Source organism: Rhineura floridana, chromosome 7, assembly GCF_030035675.1.
Source record: "Rhineura floridana isolate rRhiFlo1 chromosome 7, rRhiFlo1.hap2, whole genome shotgun sequence".
NCBI classification, from domain to species: domain Eukaryota; kingdom Metazoa; phylum Chordata; class Lepidosauria; order Squamata; family Rhineuridae; genus Rhineura; species Rhineura floridana.
Window position 1 is genome coordinate 49197610 of NC_084486.1, and position 21595 is coordinate 49219204.

Sequence of the window (21595 nt, forward strand, 5' to 3'; positions counted from 1 at the left end):
TTAATCTTTTTGGGTGTGGAATTGTGAAGGCAGAATATAGTGTTTAAAAATATGGCTTTCATTTGATAAGCATCTTATTTTAGCCTAGAACTGTAACAATCCTGAAACATACACTTCTGTGGTATTTATTTATTTTTCTCTCGGCCTTATTTTTTCTCGTCTTTCTGTTACCTGTTCTTTTTTAGTAAATAGCACTGTTCCCAAAATTCCATGTTGATATTTCTCCTTTTGAAGTTTCTTTAAGTTTGTGGCAGTGACAGTAATGACTGTGTTGTTTTATCGAATGAATTATTTAGAACAATCATAATCTGATGCTGTTCTGCTCCAAATAGCTAATGCACGTTGTAGTTGTCTTCAGTATTTCAGCATAGTGTTGTGATTGCCAGGAACTGTACATACACTGGGAATAATCATTCAGCACTTTAGTTTGCAAAGTACAAGATACTTGGATGAAAGAGGCTAGAATGATCTAAGAAAAGAAAAGGGAAGTAGTTAGCATGATCTTATACATGACTACTCAGAAGTAAGTCCCATTGTTTTCAGTTCGGCCTACGTGTGGATTAGGGTTGCCAGGTCGGAACCATCCAAAAACCTGAGAAAATGGGGGCGGGCCCTAGTGACGTCACGGGGCGGGCCCTGGTGACGTCACGGGGCGGGCCCTGGTGACGTCACGGGGCGGGCCCTGGTGACGTCACGGGGCGGGCCCTGGTGACGTCACGGGGCGGGCCCTGGTGACGTCACGGGGCGGGCCCTGGTGACGTCACGGGGCGGGCCCTGGTGACGTCACGGGGCGGGCCCTGGTGACGTCACGGGGCGGGCCCTGGTGACGCCACGGGGCGGGCCCTGGTGACGCCACGGGGCGGGCCCTGGTGACGCCACGGGGCGGGCCCTGGTGACGCCACGGGGCGGGCCCTGGTGACGCCACGGGGCGGGCCCTGGTGACGCCACGGGGCGGGCCCTGGTGACGCCACGGGGCGGGCCCTGGTGACGCCACGGGGCGGGCCCTGGTGACGTCATTAAACATGATACATTGTATCAACCACAGTTGCTTTGAGCATACAATTCAAAAAAAAATTCTCTGGAGATTAAAATAGAAATCTTACCTAAAATAGGGTGTTCCTAGGTCCATCTGAAGTGACAAGGTCATTCTTTCTCACAAGCTTAGGGTGATGCAAAATGGAAATGGACTGCCTTCAAGTTGATCCCAGATAGGGTCTTCATGGTAAGCAGTATTCAGACAGAGGTGGTTTACTATTGCCTTCCTCTGAGTCTGACAGGCAGTGACTGGCCCACGGTCACCCAGTGAGCTTCATGGCTGTGTGGGGATTCAAACCCTGGTCTGCCAGGTCACAGTTCAACGCCTTTAGGGAACATTTAATCTAGCTTACTTGCTTCTGGCAAGAAGGGTTTACGTGCCCTCAGGCCAGGCCATTATTGGAAGAAAGGAGCTTAGTGTTGCAGAGATGTTAGATGGGAGCACAGATGGATGCCCCTGAAGGCAGCAACTGTAAACATTCTTATTAAGGAACTAAGCCCCATAGAACTCAATAGGACTTACTTCTGAGTAGATGTGGTTGCAGCCATGTTTAACAAATTAAACCAGAACTATCACTAGAAGCTAAAATGATGAAACTGAGGTTATCATACTTTGGACACATCATGAGAAGACATGATTCACTAGAAAAGATAATAATGCTTGGAAAAACAGAAGGGAGTAGAAAAAGAGGAAGGCCAAACAAGAGATGGATTGATTCCATCAAGGAAGCCACAGACCTGAACTTACAAGATCTGAACAGGGTGGTTCATGACAGATGCTCTTGGAGGTCACTGATTCATAGGGTTGCCTTAAGTCATAGTCGACTTGGAGGCACATAACAACAACAGGCTTCAATCCTAAATACATATAGTAGGTTGTATATGCCCCGCCCTATGGAAACAGTGGGACTTATGAGTAAACATTCATAGGATTGTGCTGTTAATTATTAAAGTTACAGCTATTTTTGTTAACCTTTTAAACCTCAATCAGCCTTTTTACTTTGAGCTTTTCATTGCATAAATTATTCTAGACATTAACATTTCATAATGAAGTTTTGCTTTGCATATAGCTTACAGATTTCTGGTTAGTCATGCAATCATTCCAGAGTCTTTTAGATATTGAATAAATCTGTTGCTGTGTCTTAATAAGGCAGTACATACAGAATTAATTCTGCTGCAATCAGCGAGGAGCTGGGTTGCACTCATGGTGCGACCACATTCAGTGAAATCAGTGATAATTTAGGTTGCTGTCCTATGCATATTTAGGACTGGGAATAAATATTGTTAGTGGGTTAGACTTCCAGGTAAACATACATGGAATCAAACTGTTAATTTCATAAAAAAGAAAGCAAAGCTAGTTTAAGGGCAGATGTACTGGCTGTTACAGATGCCATATTAAATACCACAGGGACTTTCAAAATTGCCCAGAAGGGCAAATTCCAGCAGACATAGTTTCTCACAACATTACAACCTTCCAGAAATTGTAAACTACTGTTAATTAAAAGGCATATAGGAAGTTGCTTTGCATTAAGCCAGGCAATTGGTCCAACTAGCTGAGTATTGTTTTGCAGGATTTCAGACTGGGGTCTTTCCCAGCCTGACTTGGAGATGCCAGGGCTTGCACCCAGAACGTTTCCTGTTCAAAGCATGTGGTATACCACTGAGCCCTTCCTTCAGGAATTTGCTTTTTTAAATCTGGCAGTGTTATAATGCAGGGTGGGGAAACCTATGGCACCCAGATGTTGGACTACAACTCCATTCATTCCTGACCATTGGCTATGCTTGCTGGGACTGACAGGAGTTAGAGCAGCCTTTCCCAACCAGTGTGCCTCCAGATGTTGTTGGACCACAACTCCCATCAGCCTCAGACAGCATTGTCAATGGTCAGGAAAGGTGGGGATTGTGGTCCAACAACATCTGGAGGCACACTGGTTGGGAAAGGCTGAGTTAAGAGTCTAACAACATCTGGAGGGCCATGGTTTCCCCAGACCTGCTGTAGTGGCTGGTGGATCTTGAACTGTAGTGTATGTGGCAACTGGATATTTGCAGGATCAGAGCCCTCTGATAATCAGTTTATTGTCCCAATGGGAGTTTCCACCCACAGCTCCCATCATGTATCAGCTGACAATTTTAATCAGGTGTGTGGAACCTTTGGCCCACCAGATGTTGCTGAACTACAACTCCCATCATCCCCAGCAAGCATTGTTAATAGCTAGGTAGGGATTATGAGAGTTGTAGTTCAACAACAACTAAAGGGCCACAGGTTCCCCACAGCTGCTTTTAACTAACTAGAGTCATTTATTGATTAGCCAGAAGACAACATGATTCAGATTATGTTGCATTGTGACTGAGCTGGGACACAATGGATCATCTGTAACCATTAGAAACAACAAGCTGACATGACAGCCCTTAACATGACTATATCTTCACTAAACTAACATTACAAAGTTCCCAACAGTTTGTAAGCTGCAGTCATAAACTAAAATAGCTGAAACTATGTCAACATCTATGTTCAGCAGGCACTTTGAGATAAAATAATTACAGTTGAACCTTCTATATTGTGCAGTAATTTTCAAGCAGTTTCTTTATTTACAAGCTAAAGGAAACAGTTCAATACTATGTCGCTCTACAGGTTTGAGTAATACTATACATACACTTCATCCCTGATAATTTCCAACAACTCTTCAGCTTGTGTTTACACATCCTTAGATTTCTGGCAAGCAATCACTTTGTAACCAGCTAGCTTATTTTATGCACAAGTTTAAAAATGTGGTTTCAAGAAACGAGCAGTCAGACTCAGTTCAGAGTTATTATTTCTTCATGTTCTGTTCTGTGCCTCTTGCAGCCCAGTCCCACATACATTTACTTGGAAGTAAGTGCTGAGTTTAATAGTAATTAAGCTTGTGTGTGCACAGAATTTCAGCCTAAGGACAGAAGGGACTACATATTATTTTAGCAAATGCAGGTTCCCAAACCTGTGGTAGCCAAAATAATGTAAAGTGAAAGCAGGGGAGAACTGGCATGTTATTTTACTTTATCTGGAATATTTCTGTTTCACCCCATCCCAGGCTGGTTAACAATGCAAATGTTGGACAGGAGAGAGGAATCTTTAAACTTACCTCTCACCTGCCAATTCCCCCTCCTCATGGCTCTAGCAGCTCAGTTTACTTTCAGTTATGGAGTCCATAAAGAGTGGGAGCAATGACCCAGGCAGGGGGTATTTGTCTGCAATAGCAGAAGGTGTAGTGGGGCTGGATCTGCTCACTCCACAGCTCAGTTGCCTGCCCCCCCTCTCTCTCTCTCTCTCTCGGGCCTACCAAGCCTGTTTCCCCGGCGCGACGATTCCCAAGCAGAGGCCTAGCTACCAACAAGCTGGGCCAGCCTCCTCCGACGAGGCCTTCTTGCTCCAGGGGCGGCGGCTACACTTTACTCACTTCCTGTCTCTCTAGTAGTCCCTCCCTCAATGACAAAGGGCGGGAAGGCGGCCAGTCAATCACGCATGCATGTCAATCACGCATGCGTGCCTGAGGGAGACACTGAAAAGCCGGAGATCAACGGCTTCAAACAAACTATGGCCGGAGGCCGGAGACGGCCCCGTTTTGCCGAAAACTCCGGCAGAAAACCGGAGACCTGGCAACCCTAGTGTGGATAAGTCCGTAGAATTGCAGCCCAAAAGTATTTTTGGTTGGGATATTGGAGGAAGGCATACTGCTCCTTTCAGAAGTAATATTTTAAAAAAATATTTTTGTTGTACATGAAAACTAAGAAACAAGAGACTATAATGCAAGGCGTGACTGAACAAGAGTCTTTCACAGTGTGCCCTGAATATAGCCTGTCCAGGGATTTTTCTCTTCTTGTTTTTTTTCCCCCACCCATCTTCTATCTGGATTAGTGGCCAGTCAAGACTAGGGTGTAGCATGCAGAAATACTGGAAACTTAATCACATTTTTTTGAGTAGTGGATAAGGGTGTAGTCAGGTAAATAGCCCAGCATGAATAACTTCAGCATTCATGTGGGCTTGAATTAATTCACACAAGCACAGATCTTGAAGTAAACTATTTCTGGCTTGTCTTTGGAGCGTGATTCTAACATTTTCAACCTGCTTGGTCAGTTCATTTGTCTCTCCATCATTCTGTTTTCTTTGTAAAACAATTCATCATGGATTCAGAATGGTAATCTAATCTTCCTATGCCAAAAGGATGTTATAAATTTACTAAGCTTTACTGTTCTGTATCTTATTTGGGGTAATTTTTGTTTTAGACAGTTAAGCATATATTGATACTTCATTGCAGTTTTATTTGTCTGAACTTGTAGTTTTTCAAAAACATTTTCAATATTATGAAAGCCAATATTCTCAATCAATAAAGATTGACTTGGCAGCTGTAGTATTATAGCTAAAAAGGAAAGTATGAATATATTTTAAATATTATAAAATTTGTTATTAATGAATTGATTCACTGTGATCATTGTTAGGCCAGATTGTTATTGGAAGCACTATAACCAGAGCTATTCTACATGTGAAGGAAATATCCCCTTGAACTTCAATGGCTCCAAGACAATATGGCTTTAATCTTGCTTTAATCTGTTGATTTCAGTTGATTTAAGTACCGCTTGATTTGTTGGACTATAGATAATGTTTTCAATCTAGACCTAAAGGTAGGAGTTCATGAGTTACAGCTACATCTCCCCATCTTCTTAGATTATTTGAACTGGGATATGACTTTACATTTTATTATGTTTTTTTAGGTTTCAACAAGCAATGCACAACAAAATGAATGATCCTGCTATCAAAAGAATAGCAAATGATATTATCAAATCACCTGAGGATAAACGAGAATATCGCGGGCTAGAACTGGCAAATGGCATCAAGGCAATGCTTATCAGTGACCCCACCACAGATAAGTCTTCAGCTGCACTTGATGTACACATAGGTATTTGTGATCAGCTATCTTGTATCTGGCTAACTTGGTTTTGCATTGTAAAGTAACTCAAAAGCAATTGCTTTCAAAAAGTAATACAACTTTCTAGTAACTAGACTTAGGCCATTGTCATAAGCAGCCTCACTTGGAAGTTATACTAACATGAGTCTTGTTTAAGGGTCTTGTTACATGTGTTTAAAATCAGGCTAGCAAGATGTGTATGCGTTACTGGACACAGTTTTGAAGATGGCCACACTAAAACTTAAATTAAAATTGACGCCCAGGGCTCCTTCTAGGAGGAAGGGTGAGATATAAATTTAATAAATTTAATAAATTAAATAGTTAAACCAAGGGATGAGCATGCATAGCATGGTACCTGACTGGTTTTCACCTTTTTATATTTATGTAAAACGTGTTTAGGTAAATACTGCTTGAAATTATTACAGTGACTTCTTTGGATGTAATATATGTTTACAGAGCAGTCCTACTTATTAGTAAGCCCCACTTAACTGCCAGGAAAGTGTGTATAAATTTGCAGTCTTACTGCACTGTCCTGGCTACGTCTGCTCAAAAGTAAGTGTTGTTGAATTCAGTGGGGTTTACTTCCAGGTAAGTGGGATTAGGATTGCAACCTTAGGTAGGCCTCAGGGGTTACATTTATCATAAAAGTGGCTGTATAAATAAATTGTTCTACATCAGGCCTAAGGATAAATGGTGGATAATTTTTTATGCGTTCCATACCGCTATGCTTAAGCTTCCTGTTTTGTCCGTTGGAGAATACATGAAAAAATAGTACAAATTGGTACAAATTGTTAATGAGAGATGGAATGTCATATGAAAATTAGGGGCAGCTAACTTGTATAGTAAGTTTGCAGTAGTCAAATAGTAGGCCTCAAAATGATGTATTTGCATGGTTAAGCAAACATGCAATTGGAAAATGGTTATTATAATTCCTGCCTAGCATTTTTGCTCAAAGTTGTTAATTATGTAGATCTTGCTTTATCAGATCTCTTTTCTTTGCAGCTTGGGGTGCTTGCATAAACCACTAATCTCTGGTTTAGTATCTTCATTGTATCTTCTCTACAGGTTTATATAGGATAGTTAGTATAAAGCAGTTGTATACCAGCAGGTGCCTTCTAGCCTAGCTTTTCTGCAAAGGGAGATAAAGTGACTTAATTCCCTAAATATTTGCAGTTAAAATCAGCAAGTTGATTTCTTCTCTGATCTAGAGAAAAGGATTAAAATTCTGCGTATGATGGATGATCTGATTGCTACCATTTAAACTGAATTTGTGTATCAGCTCTTGTATGCATTTTTGTTTTTGTTTTTTTAAAAAGAGGATTCTGTTTCTTCAGTTAGGATGACTTCTTCCATTTTTTCCCTCCATAAGGGTCATTATCTGATCCCCCTAATATTGCTGGGTTAAGCCATTTTTGTGAACATATGCTCTTCTTGGGAACTGAGAAATACCCAAAAGAAAATGAGTACAGCCAATTTCTCAGTGAACATGCAGGGAGTTCAAATGCTTTTACCAGTGGAGAGCACACCAATTATTATTTTGATGTGTCACATGAACACTTGGAAGGTGCCCTGGACAGGTGAGCATATCGATTATCAGATATATTTGTTGGGTTTTGTCTTTTTACCAAGTGTAGTTAACGTGGTCCTACCCACTGGTAACATTCCTATATAGTGTATTCATTGCCTCTACTTTTTCATAATAATGAAATTAATACAATTATAAAAACTGAATTACTGAAATATGACTCTTAATATCTTGGGGAGCACAGCAAAAAAAATACATTATGGAATGAGCCCTTGCAGTATTATATCAAAATAGTTTTCAGTGAGAAGAGACTCATCAATAGTATAATGTGTGTTTTAAAGACAGTATGGTTTTTTAAAATCATTTCACTGTTACCTTACATAGCTATGAAAGTGTTACATAAGAACCTTATATGTGTTTGATCTATAAATTTATTCTGCTTACACTCACAATATATGTTTTATATTTATCACCTGACTCTCAAAGGCTCTTTTCTATATGGAATTTTATATTTGGTGAAAATGGGCAGATTCAGCCTACTGCTGCAGCTCTGAGCATATTTAATATTATGTTGGTCCCACTGAATTTATTGCATTTTACTTCTGACTTAGCAAAATAAGTGTAATCCCCTGTGTTTCTACTTGGAAGTTAGTCCCATTAAATGCAATGGGTCTTACTCTCTGGTAATAATTTTATCATTTTTTAAAGAAGACAAAGTAATTGCAGGTTAGACAGCCTCACTTTATCTCTTGGTCTCTCTCCTATTTCTTTTCTCCACAAGAGTTTTGGATCACGACCAAGTCCAAGGACAGCCTTCATAACATTAGCTTTGGTGATTTTGGGAGGGTCCCAAGTCCATCTCTCTAGGATGATTTCCAATAACTGGTATTTCATGGACACACAGTAGGCTTCTGCCACAGAGATTTTCAATGGCTAGTTCATAGAAGAACAGCAAAAAGACAGATCTGAGATAATAAACGAGGATCTAATAGCCTATACCAAAATGATGTGAGGCAGCTAGTGGTAGTTTTGCTGGTTGTTTGTGTGCTAGAAAGGTCATTACAGCAAATAGCGCTAGAATGTCCACTTGGGGATGAGAGAGTACCTCCAAACAGTGGAGCTCCAGGTGAACAAGAGTTTAATGCAAATGTGGTTAACTGCTCAGAGCTTTGAAGACCGAGGGCTAAGACTTGGTGAGGAAATCCCATCCTGAGGTGGTGACAAAGTATTGTGTGATCCTCTACTTTGTTAATATTTGAAAATGAATTTCATATTTTAATCTTTTAAAATGTGGCTGTGTGGTAAGTGAATTGATTTGGAAAAAGATCTAACCTTTTTCCATGTAGGTTTGCTCAGTTTTTTTTGTGCCCGCTGTTTGATGAAAGTTGCAAAGACAGAGAAGTAAATGCTGTTGATTCTGAACATGAAAAGAATTTAATGAATGATGCTTGGAGACTGTTTCAGCTGGAAAAGGCTACTGGAAATCCCAATCACCCCTTCAGTAAATTTGGGACAGGTATGTAATATTTCATTCCATTACGCATAATCTGCCTTGAATAGAGACATCCCTTTAAGCTCTGCTGTGATGCTCTATCACATTTTTTTACATTACAAAAATAATGAGTTAAAATTGACACCATGTAATATAAGATGTGGAATATATTTGATGATGCAGCCTTTACACATGATAAATTAGTGCGTTTGATTCACTTTTAAAAGTAACTGAGAATGTGTCACAAACTGAAAGAATAAATAAATGAGTACATTCGCATGTCATGGTAAGTCATGGGTAATGGTTTATCATGACCATACAGATTGCTCCCATTTCATCCCTGTTAGCAAGCAGGAACAAACCACGATCCTTAGCTTAGCATTATGTCAAACCTGGGGGTCGTTGTTTGTTTCACTCCAAACATTCTGAAGCCAAGGTGTGCTCTTAGTTTACCAATTGCAGGTTGTTTGAGAAAACAAACCATGAGACTCCCCAGTTTAGATATAAGGCTAAATAAGCCAAGGATTGTGGTTTCTTACTTATCCCTGCTAGCGAGCAGGAGCAACTTGAGTGGTCATGGTAAACCTTTACCTGTGGGTTACTATGATGTCTAAACAAAGTCACTGTGTAAGAGGCACACTGGATGAAATGCAAGTTAAGCTGTTTAGCTGCAACTTTCATTTAATAATTTTATTAGGTCAAATTAAACTTCAAACTGATTGGGGTACATCAATCCCAGGTGGTGTTTAAGGTGATGAATAAAGCTAAATTTAGGCTCTGAAAAAACACTGGAACAACAACAGCAAAGAGAAGTGCAGGAGGTAGGAGAATAGCAGCATGTTGAAGCAGAAGAGGAGACTGTTGTGGAGGGCAACAACGAAGTGGTGGAAACTCGGTGGAAAAGGGTAACAGGAGCAGAAGAGCTAGAAGACACCCTTCACTAGTGGAACTACGGAACCGCTTCCAGGCACTTGAGGATGAGACTGGAGGACAGCCTATAGGGGAAGAATTACAGGAAACCCCATGCAAGTGAGAGGCTGAAGGTCAGTCAAGCAAAGGCAATGAAACCATGCTCCGTGACAAGAAGAAGAGAAGAAGAAGAGAAGAGTAGTAGTAGTGGGAGACTCCCTACTGTGTGGGATTGAAACCCAAGTATCCTAAGAAGATCCATGGACTCGCCAGATATGCTGTCTCCCTGGAGGATGGATTAGTGGTTACCATCGCTCATAAAGCCCACTGATCGATATCCCTTCTCATTCATGTGGGAACGAATGATACTGCCAAGCAGAGCTATGAAGAAATCACATCAGACTTTGAAGCTCTGGGAAGGAAACTCGAGGACTAGGGGCCCAGATAGTTTTCTCATCCATCCTTCCGGTACTTAGAAGAGGAATCGAAAGGGAAAGAAAAATACTCCGGGTGAATGACTGGGTACGTAGGTGGTGCCGACACGAGAAATTTGGGTTCTGGGACCATAGGCTATGCCGCCTAGAGGATGGATTACTGGCATGTGATGGGTTGCACCTCATAAGGACTGGAAAGAATATGTTTACCCACAGCATGGAGAACATGAGAGCTTTAAACTGAATCCTAGGGGAGGAGGGAGACGTAAACTTGGTGGTAACAACTAACAAAGGCTTGTGCACAGTAAGAGGAACTGAGGGAACAGCTCTAATGGGGCCCAGTAATAGTCTTCATAAAAATGTAGGAAGGAAGCCAGACTATAAATCGCATGGTCTTCGATGTCTGTATACTAGTGCCTAGTGTATGGGAAACAAACACGACGAACTTGAACTCTTAATACAGGAGAGTAAATATGACTTGATAGGTATAACTGATGACTCCCATGAATGGAATACAGTGATTGAAGGATATAACTTGGTCAAAAAGAACAGAAGGAATAGAAAGGGAGGCGGAGTCGTGCTATATGTTAAAAATATATATCACTGCATAGAAATACAGAAGGATCAGCTTGGTAGCTCCACTGAGAGTATCTAGATTAAAATAAATGGGGCAAGGAATAAAAGGAACATGGTTGTTGGAGTCTACTATCAACCACCCAATCAAAGAGAAGACAAGGATGAAATGTTTGAAAAGCAAATTGCCAGTGTTTCAAAGAGGCATGATGTAGTCGTAACAAGGGAATTCAATTACCCCAATATCTGTTGGGAGACAAATTCTGCCAAATATGGTCTCTCCAAGAAATTCCTGACTTGTTTTGGAGATAACATTCTCCTACAGAAAGTGGAGGAAGCAACTAGAGGATCAGGTATCCTTGACTTGATTCTAACCAATAGAGCTGACTTGGTGGATAAAGTGGTAGTTATGGGAACTCTGGGGGAAAGTGACCACACTATACTTGAGTTTTTTATTTTAAAGGAAGCAAAAGCTGAGAGTAGCCATACATGTACCCTGGACTTCAGGAAAGTTGATTTTAATAAACTCAGAACAATGATAAGCAAGGTTCTGTGGCAAGCGACCCTAATGAGAAAAGGAGTCCAAGATAGGTGGGACTTTCTAAAAGAGGAAATTTGAAAGATTCAATGGCAAATAATTCCATCCAGCAAAAAAGGGTGAAGACAGCAGAAGAAGCCAATGTGGCTTCATGGAAAGCTTAGAGATGACCTGAAAACAAAAAAGGACAATACAGAAAGTGGAAGGAAGGACAGGCCACAAAGGAAGAGTACAGACAGGTAGCACAGAATTGCAGGGATGGCATCAGGAAGGCTTAAGCTGAGAATGAGCTGAGGTTAGCGAGAGATGACAAAAGCAACAAAAAAGCTTTCTTCAGTACAACCATAGTAAAAGACAGAGAAAAGAAATGGTAGTACAGATACTCAATGAAGATTGCAAAATGATAACAGAAGACAAAGAAAAGGCAGAAATGCTTAATTCCTACTTTGGCTCAGTCTTCTCCCAAAAGAAGGTCTGTGGCCCTCATGGCAAATGTAAAGTTGAAGGGCACAATGCAACTTGAGATTGATAGACAAATGGTCAAGGAATACCAAATCACTTTGAATGAGTTCAAGTCTCCAGGGCCTGATGAAGTGCATCCTAGAGTATTGAAGGAACTGGCTAAAGAACTCTCAGCACCACTGTCTATTATCTTTGCGAAATCATGGAGGATGGGTGAAGTGCCAGATGACTGGAGGAGGGCTAATGTTGTCCCTGTCTTCAAAAAAGGTAAAAAGGGGGGCGTTGCCAGGCTTCAAACAAGATGGCCATGTAAAGCCTCAACTCCAGCCTAGGCCCTTCAAAAAAACCTCATTAGAGGCATTATAAACAAAGTTCTGACCCAGCTGCGAGAACAAGGTATGTCTGTGAGTCTGCAGAAGCAAAAAACTGCAGACCTCACCACTTTTTTTACACCTATAGTTCGAAGAGAGAGTACAGCCCCTCTGGACAGCAAAATGGCGTCCTCTTCACCCACAATGACAGAGACGCTGATGAAGACGTACACTGACTTAACAGGGGATTTAAAAGCTGAATTTGCGGCACAGTCGGAAGCTCTAAAAGCAATGCTCGCAGACACTTGGAAAGAACTGATGGTCCTGCTAAAGAATAAGGTCTCTGAAATAGGGAAGAAAATAGAGGCAGTAGCAGACATGGCCTCTGCGGCTTTAGACCTAGGAACAGCAAATGCTAGAATAATACAAAGGGTACATAAGGAACATATGCTAATGAAAGATTGCCTGGAAGAATTGGAAAACAGATAGAGAAAAGTGAGTCTTTGTCTGAGAAGATTTAGAGAAGGCGCGGAAGTGGAGGATCTGGCAGGATTCATAGTTGCCTGGCTACAATCTCTGCTGCCCGGTCTAAAGTTAGAAAGAACCTACTTGGAACCTATCCACCGTGCATTGGGAACTAGGCCTCGAGATGGAGCATTCCCTAGGGATATTATCAATTTCACCCACTTCACCAAAAAAGAGGAGATACGGAAAGGCTCACGCATGGTACAAGAGGTATTATATGAGGGAAATCGGTAATGGTCCTGCAAGATCTCTCAGCAGAAACCTTGCACAAAAGAAAAGAGCTTAGACCCTACACAAAATTCCTCCAGGATGCAGGGATCAGATATAGATGGGGCTTCCCATTCAAGCTAGTGGTAACGTGGGGATCAACAACATTGATGGCAGCTACTGTAAATGAAGTCCTGGACCTATTGATGGCACTAAATCTGACTCCCCCATCAGCGACTTCTTTTTGTGACAGAGGGAGACTACAGGAGGAAGATGAAGGCAAGGCATCAGAAGAAAGCTGGGAAACTGTGGGAAGGAGCAAACTCGTGGAAGCACCAAGCAGGGCAAGAAAAGCAAGGAGAGTTCCCTCCTTCATCACAGGTGTGGTTACTGCACTCCATATCTGCCAAAAATAAGTGAATGCTGGAAACAATTTGGATCTCTGCCCTGATGAGGAAGAGCAAGCTGGATCAGTAAAGTCTTATTCTCGCTAAGGATAGGACAAGGTTAAGTTGAAAATGTTAAGTTTATATAAATATGGGAATATAAGGGCTGCAGTAGTTTAGAGCAGACCTGTTTTAAAAAACAACACACTGACTATGTACCCCTGTGTCAGCATTATAACCTTGGCTTCATCTTTGTTGAATTTATTAGTTACCAAAGTTGCTGGCAGTTTGCAGAGTAATTCCCGGGTAGACAGACTGGGAAGTGCATGCATTATTTTAATGGATGCACCAACCCAGCTAAGGGTAGGGGTAGGGGGTGGGGTTAAAGGAAGGGGAAGGATCAACAAGGTTTATATTCAGACAGAAGCGGTTTTAGCCAGGCTTAAAAGCACGTGACAAAATCATAGACTCCATTATAATGGGCAGAAGGGTTCTAAATGATGAGCTGGGAATCCCCCCTGTGTAGGACTACAAATGGCACTATCTGCTTTAATGTTATATCAGTTTAAAACAGTAACATTAAATGTTAAGGGAATGGGAGACACAGTCAAGCGCACCAGAATTACTGATTATCTAAGAGATATGCATCCTATCGTTACCTTCTTACAAGAAACCCATAAGGCACCACAGAACGTCCCCCTCTTGAAAAGGAAGTGGTTCAGATGCCTATTTGTGGCACCAGGTCAGCCAAATCAAGAGCGGTGGCAATAGTGTTTGCCTCTCAGTTGAATTTCTCTGTAACAAAAGCTTAAAGATAGCAGTAGAAGGTATATTTTTGTAGAGGGCCAGCTGGAAGGGGATAAATTAATGATGTTTGGCTCTATTTATGCACCAAATGCAAGACAATTACATTTTGTAGAGAAGGTCCTAGAAAAGGCAAGAGCTTTTACTCAAGGGGTGCTATTATTAGGGGGAGATTTAAATTGGAACGTAAGAGGAGTCTCAACCAAGGATTTAATTAGCCCATCCCCTAGTGCCCAAAGAAGAAAGCAAGAAAAATCATTAAGGGAACAACTCTGGATGATAAAAAAATTTCACATATGGTCATTTTGGGATCTCTGGGGGCAAAAAGAATCCAGGGGACAAAAGTTTCACTTTCTCCTCCCAAAGACATTTAACACAATCCTGGATAGATTTCCTTTTAGCTACATCAAATTTGTTTAACCAAGTTAGCAAACCAATACTAGGCTCATAAAAATAATGGACCATGTACCAGTAGAGGCAGTCTTTGATAAAATCAAAGGAGACCCTACTTCGTTTAGCTGGTCTTTTAGCCCAGCGCTGGTAACTGACAGGTTAATTAGAGATCACCTTCAAGTTGCCCTTACACATTATTTTAAAGAAAATAACGATGAGAACATATCACATGGTCTCTTATGGGAGGCTCTGAAGGCTGTGATACATGGACAGTGTATCAAGTAAGGAAGTTTCAGAAGGAAGAGAATAAGGGAGGAATCTGAAAAATTAGAGAAATTGAGGCACTGCTACTTGTTGTTATGTGCCTTCAAGTCAGTTACAACTTATGGCGACCCTGTGAATCAGTGACCTCCAAGAGCATCTGTCGTGAACCACCCTGTTCAGATCTTGTAAGTTCAGGTCTGTGGCTTCCTTTATGGAATCAATCAATCTCTTGTTTGGCCTTCCTCTTCTTCTACTCCTTCCTGTTTATCCCAGCATTATTGTCTTTTCTAGTGAATCATGTCTTTTCATTATGTGTCCAAAGTATAATAACATCAGTTTCATCATTTTAGCTTCTAGTGATAGTTCTGGTTTAATTTGTTCTGACACCCAATTATTTGTCTTTTTCGCAGTCCATGATATGCACAAAGCTCTCCTCCAGCACCACATTTCAAATGAGTTGATTTTTCTTTTATCCGCTTTTTTCGCTGTCCAACTTTCACATCCATACATAGAGATTGGGAATACCATGGTCTGAATGATCCTGACTTTAGTGTTCAGTGATACACCTTTGCATTTGAGAACCTTTTCTAGTTATCTCATAGCTGCCCTCCCCAGTCCTAGATGCCTTCTGATTTCTTGACTATTGTCTCCAATTTGATTAATAACTGTGCCAAGGTATTGATAATCCTTGACAAGTTCAGTGTTCTCGTTGTAATGTCCTTATGTAACTTTAAAGTTACATAAATCTTCTGTTGTCATTACTTTAGTCTTCTTGACGTTCAGCTGTAGTCCGCTTTTGTGCTTTCCTCTTTAACTTTCATCAGCATTCATTTAAAATCATTACTGGTTTCTGCTAGTAGTATGGTATCGTTTGCATATCTTAAATTATTGATATTTCTCCCTCCAATTTTCACACCTCCTTCATCTTGGTCCAATCCCACTTTCCGTATGATATGTTCTGCGTATAGATTAAACAAAAAGGATGATAAAATACACCCCTGTCTCACACCCAATATGATCTCTGGTGCCTCTTCCCTTTCTATATCCAGCTTGGATGTCTGGCATTTCTTGCTCCATATATGGTAAGAGCTTTTGTTGTAGAATCTTGAGCATTACTTTACTTGCCTGGGATATTAAGGCAATAGTTCAATAATTACTGCGTTCCCTGGGATCCCCTTTCTTTCGAATTGGGATGTATATTGAACGCTTCCAGTCTGTGGGCCATTGTTTAGTTTTCCAAATTTCTTGACAATTTTTTGTCTAAATTTGGACAGATTCAGTCTCAGTTGCTTGCAGCTCTATTCGTATGCCATCTGTTCCTGGTGATTTGTTTCTTCCAAGTATTTTAAGAGCAGCTTTCACCTCACTTTCTAAAATTTCTGGTTCTTCATCATACAGTTCCTCCATGAATGAATCTGTCATCTTGGCATCTCTTTTACAGAGTTCTTCAGTGTATTGCTTCCATCTTCCTTTTATTTCATCTCAGTCAGTCAGTGTGTTCCCCTGTTGATTATTCAACATCCCTACTCTTGGTTTAAAATTCCCTTTCATTTCTCTAATCTTTTGGAATAGAGCTCTTTTTCTTCCCTTTTTGTTGTCCTCTTCTATTTCTATACAATAACTATTGTAATAGTTCTCTTTGTCCCTACATACTAGTCGCTGTATTGTTGCATTTAGAGTTCTAACCGTGTTTCTATCTCCTTTTGCTTTTGCTTTCCTTCTCTCTTTAACCATTTTAAGAGTTTCTTCAGTCATCCACTGAGGTCTTTCTCTCCTTTTAACTAGAGATATTGTCTTTTTGCCTTCTTCCCTGATAATGTCTCTGCCTTCACTCCATGGTTCTTCTGGTTCTCTGTCAGCTAAGTTGAAAACCTCAAACCTGTTCCTTATTTGATCTTTATATCCTTCTGGGATTTTATTTAAATTGTATTTTGGCATTATGATTGTTTTGTTGTTCTTCTTTAGCTTTACTCTGATTTTCGAAACGACCAGTTCATGATCTGTACTGCAGTCTGCTCCTGGTCTTGTTTTCGCAGATAGTATGGAACTTCTCCATCTTCTGCTACCAATTATATTTGATTCCTATATTGACCATTTGGTGATATCCACGTGTACAGTCGTCTTTTCAGTTGGTCAAAAGATGTGTTTGCAAGAAACAAATTATTGGCTTCACAGAATTCAATGTCTTTCTCCTGCTTCATTTGTCTCCTAAGCCCCATTTTCCCACTATTCCTAGTTCTTCTCTGTTCCCTACTTTTGCATTCCAGTCCCCCATGATTATCAGTACATCTTGCTTTGGTGTGTGACCAATTTCTTCCTGTTCTGTGTAAAATCTCTCCAATTCCTCTTCTTCTGCGTTTGCTGTTGGAGCATAGACTTGGATGATGGTTATGTTAATAGGTTTCCCACAGAGCTTGGAAAAGTTACTTTTTTGAACTACAACTCCCATCAGCCCCAGCCAGCGCCATGCTGGCTGGGGCTGATGGGAGTTGTAGTTCATAAAAGTAACTTTTCCAAGCTCTGGTTTCCCATTTAATCTCATTGATATCGCTCACTCATTCCTTGCGTAATAGCTTCTAATTGCTTTTGCTACATCACATGTGGAAAATTAATTCACATCTGGAATCTGGAAAATTAGAGAAATTGAGGCACTGCTGCTACTTACCTATAAACAAACAGGCTCAAATAGGGTATATAAAGAATTGGAATCCAAAAGGCGAGCATTGGAGCTGATTGAAATAAATAAAGCTATGGTCAGTCTCTTGTATCTAAAACAGAAGTTCTATGAATTTGGTGGGAAGAACTTAAGGGTTCTGGCAAACTGAAAAAGAAAAGGAACAAGGTCAGGGTGACATGCTTACAGAAGGATGGAGGAGATGATATTTGATACTTCCTCAATATGTCAATGTGATGCGTCCTTCCCTGGCTCTCCCTGTCAGGTTCCTACCTGCTTGTGGTTACTGCCTGTCTCTAGACACCACCAGGGACTCCACCAGTCCGGACCGCACTCTCTTATGGTTTACCTATCCGCTCTAGCAGAGATCTCAACAGATCCCCCTGCTAGGCAACCACCAGTAACGTCCCAATACTAGTATTCCCAGAGACTCTGAATACTGGTATTGTTATTCTCTTCACCGCTGCCACCTTTTATTACAGTTCCCCTTTAGCCTTGGTCATTACCTTACCCTTCCTTCTGGTCTGTGAAACCCCAGCCAAGGATCAGGCCTTTGGTAAACCAAATTAAGTATTTATTACAGATAACAAAGCTAACAAGATTAACAAGATTTCTTCTTAAGGCACATAAACATATGGTTTTACTCAATCCTAATCCGAACTCCACCTCCCTCCTGGTAAACAACTCTCTAAACCCCACCAAGCAATCCACTCTTTCTCTTCTCCCCCCCGATTCCACACTCACTCGTCCTTTTATACATTCAGCCATTTTAAACACTCAGCCAATCATCTCGCATTCTACTGCCCATTCACTCCCCCTCCTCTTTCACTCCACTTACCATGTATCTTCTAAAACAACAACACTTACCATATATACATTAATATAGGAACATCACATTTCCCCCCCCTTAAACAACAGCAGAGTATTATTCCTGTTCCAGGATTTATACGTCGCGTTAACAAATAAAAGTCTCTATGGGGAAAATGCCTTTCTTTGTTCCTCTGTCTGGTCACGTCACTGCAGTCCCAGCCACTTGCCTGGAAAGTCCATCGGCCAGTACATTGTCCTTGCCTTTTATGAATTGGAAGTCCACTTGATAGTCCTGTAGGGCCCAGGACCACTTCTGCAGCATAGTGTTATGGTTTTTCATAGTCTGCAACCATAACAAGGCCCGATGATCCGTAGTCACTGTGAATCTTCGTCCCCACACGTATGGGCGCAACTTGTTCAGTCCCCGCACGACCGCTAGGCACTCCTTCTGGACCGACGAATAGTTTTTCTCCCTCGGCGTCAGCTTGCGACTCAGGTACGCCACTGGATGTCTGGTGCCTTCTCTCTCCTGTAGCAAGACAACTCCCAGCGCCAGGTCCGACGCATCTGTAGCCACGATGAATGGTTTCTCATAGTCTGGTGCTATTAATATGGGTCCTTGGCACAAGGCTTGCTTCAGTAGATCAAAAGCCTTCTGACATTCATCCGTCCATACCACACGCTCAGAACACTTCTTCTTTGTTAATTCATGCAAGGGGGTTGCGATTTCCCCAAAATTTCTCACAAACTTCCTATAAAATCCAGCCACACCCAGAAATGCCCTTACTTGTTTTTTGGTTAAGGGGATCGGCCACGCTTGTATTGCCTCCACCTTGCTCCATAAGGGGGTGATTTTCCCACTCCCCACCTTATGTCCTAAATAGATTACTTCCTTTAGTCCAAACTGGCATTTCTTAGCTTTTATTGTGAGGCCTGCTTTTCTTAAGGCCTCCAATACTGTTGTCAGGTGTTGAACATGCTCAGGCACCGACTTGCTGAAAATGGCCACGTCATCGATATAGGCCACTGCAAAATCTGACATGCCTCGCAACACAGTATTGATTAGCCTCTGAAATGAACTTGGTGAGTTCCTTAGTCCCATGGGTAAGATCACAAACTCATATAACCCATCTGGTGTACTGAAGGCAGTTTTGGCTCTGGATTGCTCGTCTAGTTCCATTTGCCAAAATCCTTTACAGAGATCTAGTGTAGAGATAATGGTTGCTGCCCCCAATAACTCTAACATTGTGTCTACCCTAGGCATAGGATACGCATCTGGGACAGTAATTTTGATTAGCCAATAATCAATGCAAAACCTTGTCGTTCCATCTTTTTTCGGAACCAGGACAATACTTGAGGCCCAGGGACTGATGGATTCCCTGATCACTCCTAATTCCAGCATCTCTTCCACCTCCTTTTTGATCTCATTCAAAACTTTCCCATTCACACGGTACGGAACAGATCTGATTGGGGCATGATCTCCAGTATCAATGGAATGTATAACTATACTGGTTCGGCCAGGTTTGTTGCTAAAGAGATTCCTATAGGTTTTCAAAACTCTCAGAATCTCTTCTTTTACTTCCTCCTCTACCTCCTCTGACCATTCCACTTGATCTACCCCTCCTTTGTCTTTGCTTTCCTGTACCAAATCTGGAAGTTCAGGCCCACTTTCCTCAGGGAATAAGGTAACTTGCAACACCTTTGCATCCCTGGTATGGTAAGGCTTTAACATATTTACATGAACCACTTTGCTTTTGTTTAATTGGTCTGTGGTGATTACATATGTCACTGTGTCAAGCCTGTCTCTGATGGTATATGGTCCTTCCCAGTTAGCCTGTAATTTGTCATGTTTCCTGGGTATGAACGCCATAACCATATCTCCCACATCATACACACGTTCTCTGGCTGTTCTGTCATACCAGTAACTTTGCTTCTCCTGTGCATGACTCAGATTCTCTTTCACTACTTCCATCATTGATGTTAATTTATTGCGGAATTCCAATACAAAATCTACTACAGAAGTTTTGTACTCTCCCAGAGTTCCTTCCCATGAATTTTTTAGCAGTTCCAAAGGTCCCCTCACTTTTCTAGTGAACATGAGTTCAAAGGGTGAGAAGCCTGTTGACTCTTGAGGGACTTCTCTATACGCAAATAAGAAGCATCCCAACCGTTCATCCCAGTCTTGTGGGTGATCTTGAACATAGCTTCTGATCATATCCTTCAAAACTCCATTGAATCTCTCAGTTAGCCCATTAGTGGCGGGATGGTAAGTAGTGGTCTTTAGATATTTTAGACCACAACATTTCCACATACATTGCATCACTTCTCCCATGAATACACTGCCTTGATCTGTCAGCACTTCATGAGGGAAACCCAGCCTCATAAAGATTTTTAATAAAGCCTCTGCCACTACAGGGGCTTCTACAGATCTCAGTGCTTCTGCGTCTGGGTACCTGGTGGCAAAATCCACCACCACCACTAGATATTTCTTGCCATACCTTGTGGGTTTGGAAAAAGGGCCCACCAAATCTATTCCCACTCTATAAAAGGGTTGTCCAATTATAGGAAGGGGCTTTAAGGGTGCCTTGGTCTTTACTCCACTCTTTCCCACCTTTTGGCATATTCCACAAGATAGACAATGTTGTTTTACATCCTTGGAGATATTTGGCCAATAATAATGTGCAGCCAATCTCCTCTTGGTCTTTTTTATTCCCAGATGTCCTGCACATGGGACATCGTGGGCTACCTCTAGCAATCTGGTTCTGTATTTGCTAGGTACTATCAATTGCTTCACTGGTTCACATTCATCCTTTCTCTCAGCAGGCATCCACAGTCTATATAAAATCCCATTCTCCCACACAACTTGATTCCTCAGTTTGTCAGTGAAACGAATCTGTTGGGTCAGGGCTTGCTCTTTTATTTGATCCAAACTGGTATCCTTATTCATTTCTTCTCTGAAGGGCTCTGTCTCTTCTCCAGAGACCAGGTGATACAATTTGTCTCCTTCAGCAGGCCTGCTAGTGGTTGCTATGGTGACCTGAGGCTGGTTAACAGATTCCACCCTGTTTGTTTCAGCCCCCCTTAATATGGCTTCTTTTTCTCTGCCAATTTGCTGTCTGGTCACTACATATATTTTCCCCTGTGCCCCCATAACATCTCTTCCCAGTATTACTGGTTCTTGTTGCTGGGCATTAATACCAACTTTATATTGGCCCTTTCGGCCTCTCCATTCCATTTTCACTAGGGCCACAGGCAAACTCTCTGGTTGACCCCTCACTCCTTGGATATTCACCATTTCCTGAAGTAATATTTC

The 21595-nt window shown here is 41.5% G+C and overlaps 1 protein-coding gene across 6 annotated transcripts in view; it reads left to right on the top strand.

Annotated features, from left to right (window-relative positions):
- IDE (insulin degrading enzyme) overlaps positions 1 to 21595 on the top strand; it is a 121101-nt gene that overhangs the window by 17291 nt on the left and 82215 nt on the right. For all 6 annotated transcript variants that reach the window (XM_061635544.1, XM_061635542.1, XM_061635540.1 and 3 more), the window contains exons 2-4: positions 5782 to 5966; positions 7345 to 7552; positions 8847 to 9016. In XM_061635544.1, the coding sequence (XP_061491528.1) occupies positions 5795 to 5966; positions 7345 to 7552; positions 8847 to 9016 (550 nt within the window). In that variant the 5' untranslated portion in view covers positions 5782 to 5794. The remainder of the gene's footprint in view (positions 1 to 5781; positions 5967 to 7344; positions 7553 to 8846; positions 9017 to 21595) is intronic.